The 21,341-nt window shown below is 41.7% G+C and overlaps 1 protein-coding gene across 2 annotated transcripts in view; it reads left to right on the forward strand.

The window, feature by feature from the left end:
- The window catches only part of slc66a2 (solute carrier family 66 member 2), an 87,178-nt gene that overhangs the window by 16,596 nt on the left and 49,241 nt on the right, over positions 1–21,341 (forward strand). The window contains exon 3 of one of the 2 annotated variants that reach the window (XM_061930734.2): positions 1,082–1,129. The exons of the other annotated variant lie outside the window; for it this stretch is intronic. Coding sequence (XP_061786718.1) covers positions 1,082–1,129 — 48 coding nt within the window. The remainder of the gene's footprint in view (positions 1–1,081; positions 1,130–21,341) is intronic. 2 annotated transcript variants of the gene reach the window in all.

Here is a 21,341-nt window from a genome sequence, read left to right on the forward strand (position 1 = left end):
TTGGCAGATACCCTATGACACTTGTATGGTCAATCTTAAATTCGCACAAGGGTTACTAATAAAAATGTATCAAATCTGCCCTACCTGGAGGGCCCATAACTTTAAACATGCAGACATAGTTTTCGTAGGACCACTACCATTGAGCGCACATGAGAGCGGGGGTGTGTGCATGCAGCCATAATTATTCGGTTTTGATCGGGGAGCACATCTTGTTTTGCACTTCTTCGCAATTACAGTCGTCCTTCACCACATTGCGGATTTATTTAGGATATTAAAAAAAAATTATAAAAGCAAATTCTAAAATTGTTTTGCCCTAATTTAAATATTTTCAACTATGAAAATGACTAAATAAACCAAAAATATCAATACTACAGTAGTATTGGCCACCAGATGAGACCAAACCAATCAGAATACACTATTTAGTATCATGGCCACTGATTGGCTCAGTCTTTGGCAGCAATATTATACTGGATTAAAATAGTGTAAAGGTATTCTATTTCATGTCTAGAATGTTCTAATAATGTTAAAAAAAACTTATTTAGAAGTTCGTTAACAGTTTTTTTAAATTATTATTATTCGCAGTCAGGAGCAAAACCAATCAGCGCGATAAAAAAGGTATGAGTAAACATGCAAATGTTTCCATAAAAAAATAATAACACTAATAATTATTCGACTAAAATCAATAGAAAGTGTCCATTACTGTAGGTTTAATTTAAATGTATTTTTCAAATGTGCATTTATTTAATTTATTGTTTTATAAAAAAAAATATATTTTTAAAATATATACAGTAATGTACTATTTTCCTTACTAGTATGTGTTTCACATTACGGCATACCTATTGTCACTGATTTCATATGATTTTTGTAAGTTTATTTTTTTAGGAATTTTCCACTTTTTGAAGTGAACCAGCCCTACACCTCGTATTAATACTTTTGTTTTTATGACGTCGCTTTGCTAGATTAACGTACATCACAGCCAAGTTCAAATAAGATGGACTCTAAAGCCCAACCAAGCTCTCTTTTTCCCCCCTCTTCTGCCTTTCTTTTTTCCTCACTTGTTGCGTTTATTTTTCGTCTGTAGCGACAGACATTGAGGAGGAGGTCAGAATCCCTAAGAGGCTCTTTCTGGGTAGGTACATGACTTAAATCAATGTCTGCCGTCCAATCATTATCCTTCTCACCAGCCCCTTCAACACTTGACTGATGACTAACTGCATTGACAAGAGCCCTTCTTGCATCCATGATACCCTCATCATGCATGACACGCACTCTCATAACTTGCATTCATTGTGGCATGTTCCTCATCGCCTTCAGAAGAATGCATGCTCATATTTAGTCCTGTATGCTTCAGTCTTCAAATGCATCTTACTGCATGTGAATGAATCCAAACAATCTTTGGGATTTCCATAATGTGTTGCCTTCTCCGTTGATTCACTAAATATGCTGGATGACTTTGAATCAGGGGTTCATATCCCTCATGGGAATGCAATGAAAAGAACGGATCACCTGGCATGTCAGCTTCCTAAAATTATGAGTTAATTTGAGTACAATTACAGCTTTTCCCATGCAAAATGACTATTGGTAAAATTACAACAAATTAAGTTTTTCATGAAAATTACTACTTTTTCCAAATGAAAAATCATTACTTTTTGGTAATTGCAACTTTTGTCATTGTTAATATATGACTCTATTGTCCTAAAGATACAATTGTAAATTATGAATTTTTAATTAATGTTACAACTTTTTTCATTGTTTTAGTTGTATTAGAATTTTTCTCATTTTAAAATGTCGACTTTATCTTGGTAAAATTGACTTTTTTGCTTGTAGTATTGACTTTATTCCAGTAAAAGTACAACTTTTTTTTGTAAAATTATACATTTGTTTGAGTAAAGTTACAACTTTTTAGGATTCTATTCCTAAATTACATATTCTCATTTTTAACACATCCTTATTCTAGCAAGTAGAACTTAAAAAAAAAAATAAAAAAAAATTATTGTAACACTTAATTACCATACAGTTTATTTTATTATTAAGACATCCTAACTTTGTTAGTACGATTAAAAATATACATATTTTCTCATTTTTTACTTTATTTTTTATTATATTTCATATTTGCCTATTACAAAGGTATGCTATTTACCGTATTTTTCGGAGTGTAAGTCGCACCGGCCAAAAATGTATAATAAAGAAGGAAAAAAACATATAAGTCGCACTGGAGCATAAGTCGCATTTGTTGGGGAAATTTATTTGATGAAAGCCAACACCAAGAATAGACATTTGAAAGGCAATTTAAAATAAATAAAGAATAGTAAACAACAGGCTGAATAAGTGTACGTTATATGAGGCATAAATAACCAACTGGTATGTTAACGTAACATATTATGGTATGAGTCATTCAAATAACTATAACATATAGAACATGCTATACGTTTACCAAACAATCTGTCACTCCTAATCGCTAAATCCCATGAAATCTTATACGTCTAGTCTCTTACGTGAATGAGCTAAATAATATTATTTGATATTTTACGGTAATGTGTTAATAATTTCACACATAAGTCGCTCCAGAGTATAAATCGCACCCCCGGCCAAACTATTAAAAAAACTGTGACTTATAGTCCGAAAAATACGGTACTCTCATTAAAGTATTTTACCTCTTCGTTCTCGTAATATTTAAACTTTATCGGTGTAATTTTGCTTTTCAAGACTTTCGTTGAATACATTTTTTTTTTTGTATTTGCTTCTGTAATCATAAATGTATTCCCTGAAATTCTTTGATTAATTTTGAGTTATGCTGTAATACAATGATTTTGAAACTGCAGTGCATCTGGCTGCTGTCAAATATTCGTCTGGTTTATATACGCATTTACTTTTTGAAGGCATATAATACATGAGTAACTCTTCTATATTAATGTCATCACATTGTGCCAGTGTACCTAATATTGTGGTCTGTGACTGTAGTTTTCTGTATGGCTGCTAGATGGCAGTAAGAGGTGGTGTTTGGGCAGTTATAATGCTGGGTGTCATCATAATCACCTGTTATATAATACATATTGCAGTGATTTTCTTATGTGGAGAGAGACATACAGCAATATAGGACCCCTGCTGTGGTGATTGTTGGCCATGCTTATCACCCCCCTGAGGGGATTGATCAAAACACACACACACACCCCCAGATGGGACTCTAACCTTCAGTTAGGAGGCCAGTGCCTTATCCAATAGACCATGGGTGTCAAACTCTGGCCCGCGGACCAAACTTGGCCCGCCGTGTAATTTCACTTGGCCCTTGAGGCGATATCAAATTAACACTAAAGCTGGCCCGCCGATTATATATTGCGGCAGTGCCGCGGTTTCACCGCTAATTCTAATACTTACCAACCCTCCCGGGAGTCTTCCAAACTTCAGCGCCCCTCCCGAAAATCGTCGCGTCTGCTTTTCCGCCAGTCCGAGTGCTGGCCCAGTCTCATAACATGTGCAGCTTCTGCCCGCACACACAATTGAATGCAACGCATACTTCATCAACAGCGATACAGGTTACACTGAGGGTAACCAAATAAAAAACTTTAACACTGTTAGAAATATACACCACACTGTGAATCCACACCAAACACACATTTCGGGAGAACATCCGCACCGTAACACAACATAAACACAACAGAACAAATACACAGAACCCTTTGCAGCACTAACTCTTCCGGGACGCTACAAGGTGTGTGTGTGTGGGGGGGGGTTTGGTGGTAGCGGGGGTGTATTTTGTAGCGTCCCGGAAGAGTTAGTGCTGAAAAGGATTCTGGGTATTTGTTCTTTTGTGTTTATGTTGTGTTACGGTGCGGATGTTCTCCCGAAATGTTTGTCATTCTTGTTTGGTGTGGATTCACAGTGTGGCGTATATTTCTAACAGTGTTGACACATATCTTGTGACTGGGTCTGAACGATGTTAGAATGGCTGATAAGCGGACATGACGATAGCTCGTAGAGTACGTTAAAGGCAGTGCCTTTAAGGCACGCCCCCAAGACTGTGGTCCGGGTGGACGAGATATAATGACTGATGAACACCTTCGTTCGATTATGAAGGTTGCCTCAGCTCAAAGCCTGAGCCCCGGCAATAATGAACTAGCATCCAAGAAAAGATGGCAGGTATCTGGCTTGGGCACATCAGATTAGATCAGTGTGTTGCAAACTGAGCAGTTTAAAGTCCTGAATGGTTGTTTTATTCATTGTTATTTTATTTTCAAATTTATTAGCCTGTGGAAAAAGTCAATGTTGATATTTACCTCAGAAGGCTGCAAATAGAAAAGAGGCATTCTATTTTTATTTAAATTGTATTTGATATGCCATTGATTTTTTTCTAAATTATTATTATTATTATTATTTGAAACTCGATTTTGCATGTCATTATAAAGTTATATAAGCCTTGCTTGTTCAATATTCAATGCAAAACTTGTTTGGGTCCCTATTAAAAGGTTAATTTGTTCAACCTTGGCCGGCGGCTTTGTTCAGTTTTAAATTTTGGCCCACTCTGTATTTGAGTTTGACACCCCTGCAATAGACCACTGTGGTTTGTGACAAACACTTTTGTTGGCGTATCTTCATGAACCAGAATTTGAAAAGACGCCATTTTCTTTGATGCTCACTGCTTCATCCCCGTCTAGATGATGTTAAAAGTCTGGTCAGCATCTCAGCTGTGGCGATAAAACAACCAAAAAGCTAGTAGACTGTAAACTTTTGTTTTTTTCCATCTTGTGTAAAAGCCTTAATCACAGCAGACGGTGTACAGTAATTGTCACATCAGCACGGCACCACTACAGAACCAGCATGCTCCTGTATGCAAGCAGCTTGACATGTGCAAGGAAACGGTGACGTTACACAAAATAAGGATGGTCGATACAATTGTGTATGTAACAGGTGTCACCGTTTAGATTACAATGTTGTTGTTGACATTTTTTCCCTGTGCAGTTGCTTCTGATTGGCTAGAATGGCCTCATGTTTAGGAGTTACAATGCTACCTGTTGTTCAGCATGCACTTATATTTACCTCAAACTGTATTTATTTGTTTAAATTATGCAATTGTTGTTGGTTTTTTTCAAGCATATTCCACATATTTTTGGTGTAATCTAATTTATGCATTTTATAAGCATAAAAATGCCTAAATAAAGTAAAACTATTAATTTTACAGTGGTAGCATCAAGGGTTGGAATTGGGGGTTAAATCACCAAAATGATTCCCGAGCGCGGCCACCGCTGCTGCTCACTGCTCCCCTCACCTCCCAGGGGGTGGAACAAGGGGATGGGTCAAACACAGAGAGTAATTTCACCACACCTAGTGTGTGTGTGACTATCAGTGGTGCTTTAACTTTAACTTTATTAGCCATTAAATGAGACCAACCCATCAGAGCACACTGTTCAGCATTGTGGCCTCTGATTGGCTCAGCCAGCATTACTATTTTAAAATAAAGTAGTGTAATAGTAAATGGGTTATACTTGTATAGCGCTTTTCTACCTTCAAGGTACTCAGCGCTTTGACACTATTTCCACATTCACCCATTCACACACACATTCACACACTGATGGCGGGAGCTGCCATGCAAGGCCCTAACCACGACCCATCAGGAGCAAGGGTGAAGTGTCTTGCTCAAGGACACAACGGACGTGACGAGGTTGGTAGTAGGTGGGGATCGAACCAGGAACCCTCAGGTTGCTGGCACGGCCACTCTCCCAACCGTGCCACGCCATCCCCGTAATAGTGACTACAATTATTTAATCAATTTTAATGGTCTAGATCAGGGGTCCCCAAGCTGCGGCCCATGGGCCGGATCCGGTCCGCCAGCGTCCTAAATCCGGCCTGCGGGAAGTCCCGAGTTAAGTTTTTTAAATCTGTCCTTTCTAATCCATTTCCTACTGCTTGTTACTCTGGGTGTCTCCTAGTCGCTCAGGCAAATCATATTGTCTAAAAATGCATTTTCCCATCGATAACGTAACATCATCGCGGGACATATATACCATCTGCAAAAAGCAGAGATGCAATCCTCTGGCCACCAAACTGGAAACCCTCAACACCCTGACTGCGCCTAGAAATGTTCTCCCTAAAATAATGAATAGGACCGGTGACAAATTGCTGCCCTGGCGGAGTCCAGCGTCCACTGTGAACATGTCTGACTTACTCCCGGCAAAGCGAACCAGACTCCTGCCCAGATTGTACAGGGACCGAATGGCCAGTAGCCACCAGGACCCCGTACTCCTGGAGCACCCCCCACAGGACACTGCGACACGATCAACTTCCTTCTCCAAATCCACAAAACACATGTGGACAGGTTGAGCAAACTCCCATGCCCCTTTCAATACCTTAGCGAGGATATAAATGTGGTCCTGTGTTCCACGACCAAGACGTAAACCACTTTGTTCCTCCTGAATCCAAGCTCGACTAACGGCCCGACTCTTCTCTCCAGCACCCTGGAATACAATTTCCCTGAGAGGCTGAAAAGTGTGATTCCTCTATAATTGGAACACACCCTCCGCTCCTCCTTCTTGAAAAGGGGCACCACCACACCGGTCTGCCAATGCAGAGGTACTTGCCCCAGACTTCCACGCTATGTCCCACAACATTCTAAGCCTTGAGGTACTATGGCGAATCTCGTCCTCTCCTGGTGCCTTGTCACTGGGCAGTTTTTTAATTACCTCAGCGACCTCGGCTTCAGTGATAGACATGTCCGCGTTTGTGACCTCAGACTCTGCCTCCTCCACGGAGGTTGTGTCTGTAGGATTGAGGACATCTTCGAAGTATTTTTTCCACTGCCCATCTATATCCCCAATTGTGGTCAGCAGGCTTCCGCCCATCACAATACACAGTGTGGACAGGCCTCTGCGTTCCCTTCCTGAGGCGTCAGATGGTTTGCCAGAATCAACTGAACATCCTTCTCCATGGTCTCCCCTAATTCCTCCCACACCCGAGTTTTTGCTTCTGCCACTGCCGAGGCCGCGGCTCGCTTGGCTTGTCGGTACCTGCTTCGGGAGTCCCACAAGCGAGTCATGCTCGGTCGGCCTCCTTCTTCAGGTGGACGGCCCCTTTACCTCTGGTGTCCATCATCGGGTTCGGGGGTTGCCGATACAACAGGCACCCCCACCGCCTTCCGACCACAACTCTGATCAACAGCAGATGCAATAGAGGTACAAAACTACGGATGTCCCGATCCAGGTTTTTGCACTTCCAGTCTGTATCTCTTTAATGCTAAATCCTGGACATATCCATGTGTACATTGACATTAAAATGCTTTATTATTCTAAATAGTGTTAACACTTTCACAGCTGTTGCTTTGAACACTTTTAAACAATGGAGGCGCAAGCCGGCTGCAGTAAATCATGCTACGAGCGACATCGGATTATAATACTAACTGGTCCATTGCCAAAAAGTAGGCACCTATCCAATTAGAGTTTTTTTTAAAGAAAATTAATTCTATATTTTGCCGGTGGACGGGGATGCTATTGTCTTACATTGAAAGGCTAAGCTAGCTACACAACAACTCCAGCGAACATTGTGAACGTATCATTCACACATTTTTAACTTACTGTTATTACTTACCATTTCATTTTCTCCTCCATTGCCACAAATAATTGTCACTGAGCACGCCATTAAAAGTAGTTGTTTTTTTTTAGAAAATCCACATTTTTGTGTAGGTTTGTGGTTGAAGCACGGCTAATCTTTGCGCACATTTGAAGCGACTTCTTCAGAATTTTTTTTTAAAGAAAATTAATTCTATATTTTGCCGGTGGACGGGGATGCTATTGTCTTACATTGAAAAGCTAAGCTAGCTACACAACAACTCCAGCGAACATTGTGAACGTATCATTCACACATTTTTAACTTACTGTTATTACTTATTATTTCATTTTCCTCTCTATTTCCACAAATAATAGTCACTGAGCACGCCATTAAAAGTAGTTTTTTTTTTTTTTTTTTTTTTTTTTTTTTAGAAAATCCACATTATTGTGTAGGTTTGTGGTTGAAGCACGGCTAATCTTTGCACACATTTGAAGCGACTTCTTCAGAGTTTTTTTTTAAAAGAAAATTAATTCTATATTTTGCCGGTGGACGGGGATGCTATTGTCTTACATTGAAAGGCTAAGCTAGCTACACAACAACTCCAGCGAACATTGTGAACGTATCATTCACACTTTTTTTTTTTTTTTTTTTTTTTTTGTGTCCTGTCCAGCTTCTCAGGCAAATCATATAGTTGATGTAGATGCCCATGTCGGCTGTTCAGATTTACTTTACAAAAGAGAAGTGTAGGATACTTCTCTTGTTGCCTTATTTGTATTTGACTTTATTAAATGTATTTATATTATCATTTAGTGCAGCCGGGCCGGAGCAGGAGGGGATAGAAAGAGAAAAAAAAAGAAGACAGAGGGGGAAATTGTGGGGACAAGAGGGGGATTAGACAGAGAGACAAAAACAACAACAGCAAACAACAACAACAACAACAATAGAGCAACATCAGCAAATATGACATGTACAAATATGATGGTAAAAGTAATAGCAAATAAGCAGTTAGCGAAAAATAAAAAATAATACAGAAATGACAATGAGCATTATTACACTACAAATGGATCAATACAAATACCAATAGAAATAGCGCTATTGATAATGAACAATACCAATAATTTACCTTTATTATCAACAATACAGTTGTTTAAATGCAACAATACATATACGTAATGATAACTTGAGATACGAAAGAATGCAGAAAAATGGAGGGGGAGAAAGAGAAGCAACCTACAGGTTTTTGCACTTCCGATCCGATACCGATATTGTTTTTGCATTTCCGATCCGATATCGATACTGACCGATACTGGCCTATCCGAGCATGTATTAAAGTTTAAAGTTATTTAGCCTACTTAGTTGTCAGAATCATGTTGAAAAGGGTTTTAGTACTCTTGATAACAACTAGCCAGCTGAATTAGGGGAGTTTGAATAATACACAATGGTTGGTAACAAGAAACTGACCTGTTTATTCAAAGATAAACACAAAATAGACAAAATTATACATGACAAACAGAAATGGCATCATTGAACTAGGGCTGGGCGATATGGCCTTTTTTTAATATTGCGATATTTTAAGGCCATATTGCGATACACAATATATATCTCGATATTTTGCCTTAGCCTTGAATGAACACTTGATGCATATAATCACAGCAGTATGATGATTCTATGTGTTTTGATTGATTGATTGAGACTTTTATTAGTAGGTTGCACAGTGAAGTACATATTCCGTACAATTGACCACTAAATGGTAACACCCCAATAAGTTTATCAACTTGTTTAAGTCGGGCTCCACTTAAATTGATTCATGATACAGATATATACTATCAGATATATACTATCATCATAATACAGTCATCACACAAGATAATCACATTGAATTATTTACATTAGTTATAATCCAGGGTGTGGAGGGGGGCGCCGGATGTAAGTGTCAAAAAGACAGCCAAAAGAGTTTGATATGAGAATAAATCTAAAGTTAAAATATAGGGTAGAAATGCACCCATTTGCAGGAAATGTAGTCTTGATTTTCAAAATTTTCTTTCAAGGCTTGCATGTCTACATTAAAACAGTATTCTTCATACTGCATTAATATATGCTACTTTTAAACTTTCATGCAGAGAAGGAAATCACAACTAAAAAATCACTAACTTTTTCATACGGTGTTGATGTGGAAATGTTTGCCTCTGCATTTTGATGGTGTGGACGTGTGGCCCCGAATGGAGATAAGCGTCTCGACAGACGTTACAATATTTGAACAATGATGACGAAAACTGTTTTCTCTGTCGTGTCCGTGTGTCGAAAATTGTTATGCGCTTATTTTTTTATTTGATTTTGTGCGTGGCATAGATTTGCTATGCGCAGAGGACACTTAAATGCTGAAATGTAACTTACTTCACCAATTATCATTTATTTACTTATTTTATTGTGATTACTTATGGAGTATATTGTGAATAAATTGAGAACAGGAAGTGAACAAAAGTTTTAGCAACTGTTATGTAAAAGAAAAGGGGTAGGATTAAATAAGCTCTGCTTCTTCCTACTCCTTTTCGAACATGTTGAAAAGAGAAACTGGAGATTGTGATGTATCATGTTGTATACTTGCATGTTCGAAATAAACTCAAACTCAAACTCAAACAGTGCGCAATTGCACAGGCGAGCACCTTAGAGGGAGCGTTGCTCGCACGGCTGAGCTAGCATCACAGCTAACGTTAGCCATGCTGCTACCTCTCTGCTCGGGGAGGACGTATACGTATGTGACATATGTCGTGACAGTATGTGACGTATGTCGTGACAGTATGTGACGTGTGTAAGAAGGTGCGCTTGCTGTCTGTGAGAGGGAGACACAGGAAAGAGGGAGAAGAGCCTGTCGTGTAATGCCAGCAGCTAAAAGCAACTGCATGAGAATCCACAGACCTGTGGATGTGTTGAAGGTGTGCTGGAAAATGCGGAACGGAAATTACGGAGCAGCAGAAAAGTGGAATGTATTATTTAAATCGGTGCGTTGGAAAACACGGACCGGAGTTTCTTTTAAACTGGATCTGGATCGGCATTTTCCCATGCCTTGCCGATACGCATTTTTTGGCAAATATCGGCAGCCGATCCGATCCAAATATCGGATCGGGACATCCCTATACAAAACACTTCCAATTCGGACTAAATGTCACCCACCTCCCTACGCAAACTTTCAGCCTCATCTGAAGTAAAAAGTTCCTTACTTTTAACTTTAAAGATTTGTGGCGCTGAGTCTTAAACTCTGAAGAAGTCGCTTCAAATGTGCGCAAAGATTAGCCGTGCTTCAACCACAAACCTACACAAAAATGTGGATTTTCTAAAAAAAACAACTACTTTTAATGGCGTGCTCATTGACTATTATTTGTGGAAATAGAGGAGAAAATGAAATGGTAAGTAATAACAGTGTGTGAATGATACGTTCACAATGTTCGCTGGAGTTGTTGTGTAGCTAGCTTAGCCTTTCAATATAAGACAATAGCATCCCCGTCCACCGGCAAAATATAGAATTAATTTTCTTTAAAAAAAAACTCTGAAGAAGTCGCTTCAAGTGTGTGCAAAGATTAGCCGTGCTTCAACCACAAACCTACACAAAAATGTGGATTTTCTAAAAAAACCAAAACTACTTTTAATGGCGTGCTCAGTGACTATTATTTGTGGAAATAGAGAAGAAAATGAAATAATAAGTAATAACAGTAAGTTAAAAATGTGTGAATGATACGTTCACAATGTTCGCTGGAGTTGTTGTGTAGCTAGCTTAGCCTTTCAATGTAAGACAATAGCATCCCCGTCCACCGGCAAAATATAGAATTAATTTTCTTTAAAAAAAAAAAACTCTGAAGAAGTCGCTTCAAATGTGCGCAAAGATTAGCCGTGCTTCAACCACAAACCTACACAAAAATGTGTATTTTCTAAAAAAACAAAACTACTTTTAATGGCGTGCTCAGTGACTATTATTTGTGGCAATGGAGGAGAAAATGAAATGGTAAGTAATAACAGTAAGTTAAAAATGTGTGAATGATACGTTCACAATGTTCGCTGGAGTTGTTGTGTAGCTAGCTTAGCCTTTCAATGTAAGACAATAGCATCCCCGTCCACCGGCAAAATATAGAATTCATTTTCTTTAAAAAAAAACTCTGAAGAAGTCGCTTCAAATGTGCGCAAAGATTAGCCGTGCTTCAACCACAAACCTACACAAAAATGTGGATTTTCTAAAAAAAAAAAAAACTACTTTTAGTGGCGTGCTCAGTGACTATTATTTGTGGAAATAGAGAAGAAAATTAAATAATAAGTAATAACAGTAAGTTAAAAATGTGTGAATGATATTCCGAGGTGCTGCGTGTCGGCCAGTTGCTGGGGTAGTGACCTTGTTTGTCAGCATGTCTGTGATCTTCTTTTAATTCTTTTTTTTTTTTTTTTTTAATTAATTAATTAATTAATTAATTTATTTATTTATTTTTTTTAAATATATTTTATTAATATTATTTTTTAATTTTTCCCCTCCCTCAGGGGGGGGGCTCGGCGGGGCGGTTGCTGGTTGTTCCATCTCCATCGTTGGGGTCCCTGCGGGTGGGGTGGGTGGTTCCCGTGGCCCTGTGCCTGGGTGGTCCTGCGGCGGCCGGTTTGGGTGGGGTGGCCGGGGGCTGGCCTCGCCGCGCTCTCCGGGGGTGGGGGGTGGGCTCGTGGGGGCCCGGTTGCCGGTGGGGCGGGGGCGGTCTTCCCGTCCGGTTGCGGGGAGTCTCTGGGTCCCTCGGGCGGGGCGTCTCGCCTTTCTGCCCGTGTGGGGTGTGGTCTCTCGCTGGCTTGGGGTCTGGCTGTCCCCTGCTTTTCTCGTGCCCTGTCCTCTGCCGGGTGCGTCTGTCTGCGGCCTGCTGCTGGCCCTTGTGGGCGGTACGGTGGGTCGGGCTCTGGGGTTCCTGTCGCTGGCCGGCTTGGCTGCGTGGGGGCGGTGGTCCCTGGTTCCCTGGGCACCACGCCTCCTGTTTGTGGGTTGGGCTCTCGGGGGTGATGGGGCCGTGCTCTGGCTCCCACGCACTCTGGGAGTCGAATGTATTGTACATGCAAATTCACATATGCTCACATACGTACATAGGTACCTACGCTCCCACATACATACACAAATACAGTACATATTTACCTACCTAATGTTCGTACATCCACACGCACATTCAATATACAAACATACACATACACATACTGTACATATACATTCACTGTACAAACACATATACACATTCTGTACATATACATTCATTGTACAAACACATATACACATTCTGTACATATACTAGTACATATGCATACTTACACTCATGCACATAATCACGTTTCATCAAACATATATTAACGTTGTTGCCCTAGGGTAAACTGGGTGTAACACATGGCACACTGACAAAGCTTAACCTATTGTGACTATAACAATCTACAAGGTTAATATAGGTTGCTTCTCTTTCTCCCCCTCCATTTTTCTGCATTCTTTCGTATCTCAAGTTATCATTACGTATATGTATTGTTGCATTTAAACAACTGTATTGTTGATAATAAATGTAAATTATTGGTATTGTTCATTATCAATAGCGCTATTTCTATTGGTATTTGTATCGATCCATTTGTAGTGTAATAATGCTCATTGTCATTTCTGTATTATTTTTTATTTTTCGCTAACTGCTTATTTGCTATTACTTTTACCATCATATTTGTACATGTCATATTTGCTGATGTTGCTCTATTGTTGTTGTTGTTGTTGTTGTTTGCTGTTGTTGTTTTTGTCTCTCTGTCTAATCCCCCTCTTGTCCCCACAATTTCCCCCTCTGTCTTCTTTTTTTTTCTCTTTCTATCCCCTCCTGCTCCGGCCCGGCTGCACTAAATGATAATATAAATACATTTAATAAAGTCAAATACAAATAAGGCAACAAGAGAAGTATCCTACACTTCTCTTTTGTAAAGTAAATCTGAACAGCCGACATGGGCATCTACATCAACTATATGATTTGCCTGAGAAGCTGGACAGGACACAAAAAAAAAAAAAAAAAAAAAAAGTGTGAATGATACGTTCACAATGTTCGCTGGAGTTGTTGTGTAGCTAGCTTAGCCTTTCAATGTAAGACAATAGCATCCCCGTCCACCGGCAAAATATAGAATTAATTTTCTTTTAAAAAAAAACTCTGAAGAAGTCGCTTCAAATGTGTGCAAAGATTAGCCGTGCTTCAACCACAAACCTACACAATAATGTGGATTTTCTAAAAAAATAAAATAAAAATAAAAAACTACTTTTAATGGCGTGCTCAGTGACTATTATTTGTGGAAATAGAGAGGAAAATGAAATAATAAGTAATAACAGTAAGTTAAAAATGTGTGAATGATACGTTCACAATGTTCGCTGGAGTTGTTGTGTAGCTAGCTTAGCTTTTCAATGTAAGACAATAGCATCCCCGTCCACCGGCAAAATATAGAATTAATTTTCTTTAAAAAAAAATTCTGAAGAAGTCGCTTCAAATGTGCGCAAAGATTAGCCGTGCTTCAACCACAAACCTACACAAAAATGTGGATTTTCTAAAAAAAAAAAAAACTACTTTTAATGGCGTGCTCAGTGACAATTATTTGTGGCAATGGAGGAGAAAATGAAATGGTAAGTAATAACAGTAAGTTAAAAATGTGTGAATGATACGTTCACAATGTTCGCTGGAGTTGTTGTGTAGCTAGCTTAGCCTTTCAATGTAAGACAATAGCATCCCCGTCCACCGGCAAAATATAGAATTAATTTTCTTTAAAAAAAACTCTAATTGGATAGGTGCCTACTTTTTGGCAATGGACCAGTTAGTATTATAATCCGATGTCGCTCGTAGCATGATTTACTGCAGCCGGCTTGCGCCTCCATTGTTTAAAAGTGTTCAAAGCAACAGCTGTGAAAGTGTTAACACTATTTAGAATAATAAAGCATTTTAATGTCAATGTACACATGGATATGTCCAGGATTTAGCATTAAAGAGATACAGACTCTGTAGAAGTTTAAGCTTACTGTATAGTTACAGGCCTGCAGCCTCCTTTCTCTCGTCCGCCTGCATAGTCTCCTTATGGCGCCGACAATAAAACAGTTAGCCGCTGATCTCGCTATATCATCTTGGAGGATATGTTGTGGTGAAAGTCACTCAAAACAGATGGCTGGTGCCGGTCACAGATGTCCAAAAGTGCACAATAAAAGCAGAAAAGCTAAAAAAAACAAAACAACGTAACATTTCTGCTGGGCGGGGGCGAATGCTGACCCAGGGTGCGGGGGCGTGGTAAGGAGAGGTTCATTTGGATCGAACAACTCCGCCTGGCAAAACGAGCTGTTTGCAAATGGAGCAAAATAGGGCTTCCAAATAGGTCTGTAAACCAAAATATATGAAATGTTTTTTCACCAAAGAACCAATATTACATGTCATCCATCCATCCATCTTCTTCCGCTTATCCAAGGTCGGGTCGCGGGGGCAGCAGCCTAAGCAGGGAAGCCCAGACTTCCCTCTCCCCAGCCACTTCGTCCAGCTCCTCCCGGGGGATTCCGAGGCGTTCCCAGGCCAGCCGGGAGACATAGTCTTCCCAACGTGTCCTGGGTCTTCCTCGTGGCCTCCTACCGGTCGGACATGCCCTAAACACCTCCTTAGGGAGGCGCTCGGGTGGCATCCTGACCAGATGCCCGAACCACCTCATCTGGCTCCTCTCGATGTGGAGGAGCAGCGGCTTTACTTTGAGCTCCCCCCGGATGACAGAGCTTCTCACCCTATCTCTAAGGGAGAGCCCCGCCACCCGGCGGAGGAAACTCATTTCGGCCGCTTGTACCCGTGATCTTGTCCTTTCGGTCATAACCCAAAGCTCATGACCATAGGTGAGGATGGGAACGTAGATCGACCGGTAAATTGAGAGCTTTGCCTTCCGGCTCAGCTCCTTCTTCACCACAACGGATCGATACAGCGATCATTACTGAACATTACTGAAGACGCCGCACCGATCCGCCTGTCGATCTCACCATCCACTCTTCCCTCACTCGTGAACAAGACTCCGAGGTACTTGAACTCCTCCACTTGGGGCAAGATCTCCTCCCCAACCCGGAGATGGCACTCCACCCTTTTCCGGGCGAGAACCATGGACTCGGACTTGGAGGTGCTGATTCTCATCCCAGTCGCTTCACACTCAGCTGCGAACCGATCCAGTGAGAGCTGAAGATCCTGGCCAGATGAAGCCATCAGGACCAAATCATCTGCAAAAAGCAGAGACCTAATCCTGCAGCCACCAAACCAGATCCCCTCAACGCCTTGACTGCGCCTAGAAATTCTGTCCATAAAAGTTATGAACAGAATCGGTGACAAAGGGCAGCCTTGGCGGAGTCCAACCCTCACCGGAAACGTGTCCGACTTACTGCCGGCAATGCGAACCAAGCTCTGACACTGATCATACAGGGAGCGGACCGCCACAATCATACAGTCCGAAACCCCATACTCTCTGAGCACTCCCCACAGGACTTCCCGAGGGACACGGTCGAATGCCTTCTCCAAGTCCACAAAGCACATGTAGACTGGTTGGGCAAACTCCCATGCACCCTCAAGGACCCTGCCGAGAGTATAGAGCTGGTCCACAGTTCCACGACCAGGACGAAAACCACACTGTGCCTCCTGAATCCGAGGTTCGACTATCCGGCGTAGCCTCCTCTCCAGTACACCTGAATAGACCTTACCGGGAAGGCTGAGGAGTGTGATCCCACGATAGTTAGAACACACCCTCCGGTTCCCCTTTTTAAAGAGAGGAACCACCACCCCGGTCTGCCAATCCAGAGATACTGCCCCCGATGTCCACGCGATGCTGCAGAGTCTTGTCAACCAAGACAGCCCTACAGCATCCAGAGCCTTAAGGAACTCCGGGCGGATCTCATCCACCCCCGGGGCCTTGCCACCGAGGAGCTTTTTAACTACCTCAGCAACCTCAGCCCCAGAAATAGGAGAGCCCACCACAGATTCCCCAGGCACTGCTTCCTCATAGGAAGACGTGTTGGTGGGATTGAGGAGGTCTTCGAAGTATTCCCTCCACCGATCCACAACTTCCGCAGTCGAGGTCAGCAGAACACCATCCGCACCATACACGGTGTTGGTAGTGCACTGCTTCCCCTTCCTGAGGCGGCGGATGGTGGTCCAGAATCGCTTCGAAGCTGTTTGGAAGTCGTTTTCCATGGCTTCCCCGAACTCCTCCCATGTCCGAGTTTTTGCCTCCGCGACCGCTGAAGCCGCACACCGCTTGGCCTGTCGGTACCTGTCCGCTGCCTCAGGAGTCCCATGAGCCAAAAGAACCCGATAGGACTCCTTCTTCAGCTTGACGGCATCCCTCACCGCCGGTGTCCACCAACGGGTTCTAGGATTACCGCCACGACAGGCACCAACTACCTTGCGGCCACAGCTCCAATCAGCCGCCTCGACAATAGAGGTGCGGAACATGGTCCACTCGGACTCAATGTCCAGCACCTCCCTCGTGACATGTTCAAAGTTCTTCCGGAGGTGGGAATTGAAACTCTCTCTGACAGGAGACTCTGCCAGACGTTCCCAGCAAACCCTCACAATGCGTTTGGGCCTGCCAGGTCTCTCCGGCATCCTCCCCCACCATCGCAGCCAACTCACCACCAGGTGGTGATCGGTAGAAAGCTCCGCCCCTCTCTTCACCCGAGTGTCCAAAACATGAGGCCGCAAATCCGATGACACAACTACAAAGTCGATCATAGAACTGCGGCCTAGGGTGTCCTGGTGCCAAGTGCACATATGGACACCCTTATGCTTGAACATGGTGTTCGTTATGGACAATCCGTGACGGGCACAAAAGTCCAATAACAAAACACCACTTGGGTTCAGATCCGGGCGGCCATTCTTCCCAATCACGCCTCTCCAGGTTTCACTGTCGTTGCCAATATGAGCGTTGAAGTCCCCCAGTAGAACGAGGGAATCACCCGGGGGAGCACTCTCAAGTACTCCCTCGAGTGAATCCAAAAAGGGTGGGTACTCTGAGCTGCTGTTTGGCGCGTAAGCGCAAACAACAGTCAGGACCCGTCCCCCCACCCGAAGGCGGAGGGAAGCTACCCTCTCGTCCACCGGGTTGAACTCCAACATGCAGGCTCTGAGCCGGGGGGCAACAAGAATTGCCACCCCAGCCCATCGCCTCTCACTGCTGGCAACGCCAGAGTGGAAGAGAGTCCAGCCCCTCTCGAGAGAACTGGTTCCAGAGCCCTTGCTGTGCGTCGAGGTGAGTCCGACTATATCCAACCGGAACTTCTCTACCTCGCGCACTAGCTCAGGCTCCTTCCCCCCCAGCGAGGTGACGTTCCACGTCCCAAGAGCTAGCTTCTGTAGCCGAGGATCGGACCGCCAAGTGCCCTGCCTTCGGCTACCGCCCAGCTCACATTGCACCCGACCTCTATGGCCCCTGCTATGGGTGGTGAGCCCTTTGGAGGGGGGACCCACGTTGCCTCTTCGGGCTGTGCCCGGCCGGGCCCCATGGGGACAGGCCCGGCCACCAGGCGCTCGCCATTGTGCCCCAACTCCGGGCCTGGCTCCGGAAGGGGGCCCCGGTGACCCGCGTCCGGGCGAGGGAAATCTGAGTCTCGGTTCTTGCATTTCCATAGAAGTCTTCGAGCTGCTCTTTGTCTGATCCCTCACCTAGGACCTGTTTGTCTTGGGAGACCCTACCAGGGGGCATGGAAGCCCCCGGACAACATAGCTCCTAGGATCATTGGGACACGCAAACTCCTCTACCACGTTAAGGTGGCAGCTCAGAGAGGAGTATTTACATGTCAGGTAGACCAAAATGAAGTGTTTATGGTTTGAGTTTATTTCGAACATGCATACAATTACCACATGATTCATCACAATTTCCAGTTTCTCTTTTCAACATGTTCGAAAAGGGGTAGGAAGAAGCAGAGCCTATTTAATCAGAATCAGAATCGTTTTATTGCCTTTGTTTGAGAACGGGTTCACAAACTAGGAATTTTTCTTGGTGCAATGGTGCAACATAAAACACATATAACACAGATTTGGTAATAACAAGAGCTGTAACTGAGCTATCAGATCTTGTTATAGACTTAGAAGGAATTCTAGGGAATTCTAGGGAGCTACTGTTAGGAGTTATTGTCCATGTTATTGTTGATGTGCGACTGTTAGGAGTTATTGTCCATGTTATTGTTGATGTGCGACTGTTAGGAGTTATTGTTCATGTTATTGTTGATGTGCGACTGTTAGGAGTTATTGTTCATGTTATTGTTGATGTGCCTGATGGCCGAGGGGAAAAAACTGTTCAGGTGGCAGGAGGTGTGGGTGCCTTTTCCATTACATAGCAATAGCTAACACTTTTCTTCAGTTCTTGCTGTCAATTTGTTCACAATATACTCCATAAATAATAATATTAAAAAAATAAATAACTAATGAAGTAAGTTGTATTTCATACAATGAGATGAGTATCAATAAGTTCAAAATGTTTATCATGGCTCTTCTTCCTGACACTTTGTAAACACTTTGAGTTTGAACAGTTTCTTAAAGTGGATCATATTAGTACATTCATTGTTTGATTTTTTTTTTAATCCATTTTATAATTTCATTCCACATACTGATATACTAGAGGTTTTAAGTGTTGTATGTGCATACAAACGCTTTAAGCTACATTTTTATCTGAGGTAGGGCTGCTACTAATGATTAATTTGATAATCAATTAATCTGTCGATTATTACTTCGATTAATCGATTGATAATCTGATAAAAGAGACAAACTACATTTCTATCCTTTCCAGTATTTTATTGAAAAAAAAACAGCATACTGGCACCATACTTATTTTGATTATTGTTTCTCAGCATGTTGCAGTTTATAAATAAAGGTTTATAAAAAAAATATATATTAAAAAATAATAATAATTTGCCTCTGCGCATGCGCATAGCATAGATCCAACGAATTGATGACTAAATTAATCGCCAACTATTTTTATAATTGATTTTAATCGATTTAATCGATTAGTTGTTGCAGCCCTAATCTGAGGTTATATTTCTCTTCTTTTGTTGGGAAAAATTGTTGTACGTTCTTGGGTAACAGGTTATAGTTTGCTTTGTTAAAGTCCCAACGATAGTCACACACACACTGTGTGGTGAAATTATCCTCTGCATTTGACCCATCCCCATGTTCACCCCCTGGGAGGTGAGGGGAGCAGTGAGCAGCAGCGGTGGCCGCGCTCGGGAATTGTGCATAATTTTAGCAGTTTGCAAATTCAATATGTCGTGGAATTTCAATATTTTTGATTCAATAAGTAAAGGGTTTGAGTGTTCTCTATATCCAACGTGATGTATTATTGTATTGTTTTGAAAATAGAAAAAAAAAATCATAATATTACCCCTTTAAATTTTAAGTAACTATTGTAGAATTGTTATCAAACTACTCAAAACTATTTAAAGTAATTGTTTTTGTAAAAAAATGTCTTTCAATGTGACCTTGGGGTTGACCGGCGACAAGTCCAGGGTGTAGTCTGCCTTTTGCCTGCAGCCTGAATTTAACAAGTGGTAAAAGATAATAGATAAATAGATGAACACTGTATTTACACTGACTTTGAATTAGTTTTTATTTTCTAAATATACAAAACCTTCATCTTTTTGTTTATGGGACGGTGTGGCGCCGTTTGGAGAGTGGCCATGCCAGCAACCTGAGGGTTCCTGGTTCGATCCCCAGCTTCTACCAACCTAGTCACGTCCGTTGTGTCCTTGAGCAAGACACTTCACCCTTGCTCCTGATGGGTCGTGGTTAGCGCCTTGCATGGCAGCTTCCGCCATCAGTGTGTGTGAATGTGGAAATAGTGTCAAAGCGCTTTGAGTACCTTGAAGTAAGAAAAGCGCTATACAAGTATAACCCATTTACCATTTAATTTGAATTAAATCCAAAACCATTTGTAATGGAAACGTAGTAATAATTGCCGCTTAGACAAGGACAAACAATGAGCTTAACTTAATAGTTCCCCGCTGACCCACATCTCCCAGAATGTACTCCCAACTCAGCGAGATGTTTTTTGCCAACCGCAGGAAGTCCATTTTTGGGCAGAGTGTAGCTTTTGTGGGAACGCTTGAGGCATACTTGCCAACCCTCCCGATTTTCCCGGGAGACTCCCGAATTTCAGTGCCCTTCCCGAAAAGCTCCCGGGGCAACCATTCTCCCGATTTCCACCCAGACAAAAATATTGGGGGCGTGCATTAGGGATGATGTTTGATAAGAAATTATCGAGTTCGAGCCTATTATCAAATCCTCTCATCAAACTGATTCCTTATCGATTCTCTTATCGAGTCCAGATAGGTTGTTGTATGTAGAAAAAAACACAATATTTGGTTTAACAAAAGCTCACTTTTATTATATAAGAAATAATAAAATCTAATAAATAAATAAATATTGACTGTTACCCCCTAAAAAAAATTAAAAAAAATAAATAATTACTGTTGTTACCCAAAGTATATTAAGTGGGATTTTTCAGAAAAACAAATATATACAGTAACACAAAAACAACCTGTCTCTGTGATCACTATAGGTGTATAAATAATAATATAGTGTTAAATAAAATCAGTCCCTTGGGCACAAAACGTAAAATAATGCAGCTCTCCAAAAAGTGCACTTCTGCTGCTATTGGAACATAACTGTTTGTTATGATGCTTTGACATTTTTGCACTTTATTTCTTTATTGGAAGAAAATTCTATGAAGAGAAAAGTTGTTTGCAAATGTGGTTACAATGCTAAAAAATGAAAAGTTAAAGCTAAAAAAAG

Source organism: Nerophis lumbriciformis, linkage group LG37, assembly GCF_033978685.3.
Source record: "Nerophis lumbriciformis linkage group LG37, RoL_Nlum_v2.1, whole genome shotgun sequence".
Classification (NCBI taxonomy): domain Eukaryota; kingdom Metazoa; phylum Chordata; class Actinopteri; order Syngnathiformes; family Syngnathidae; genus Nerophis; species Nerophis lumbriciformis.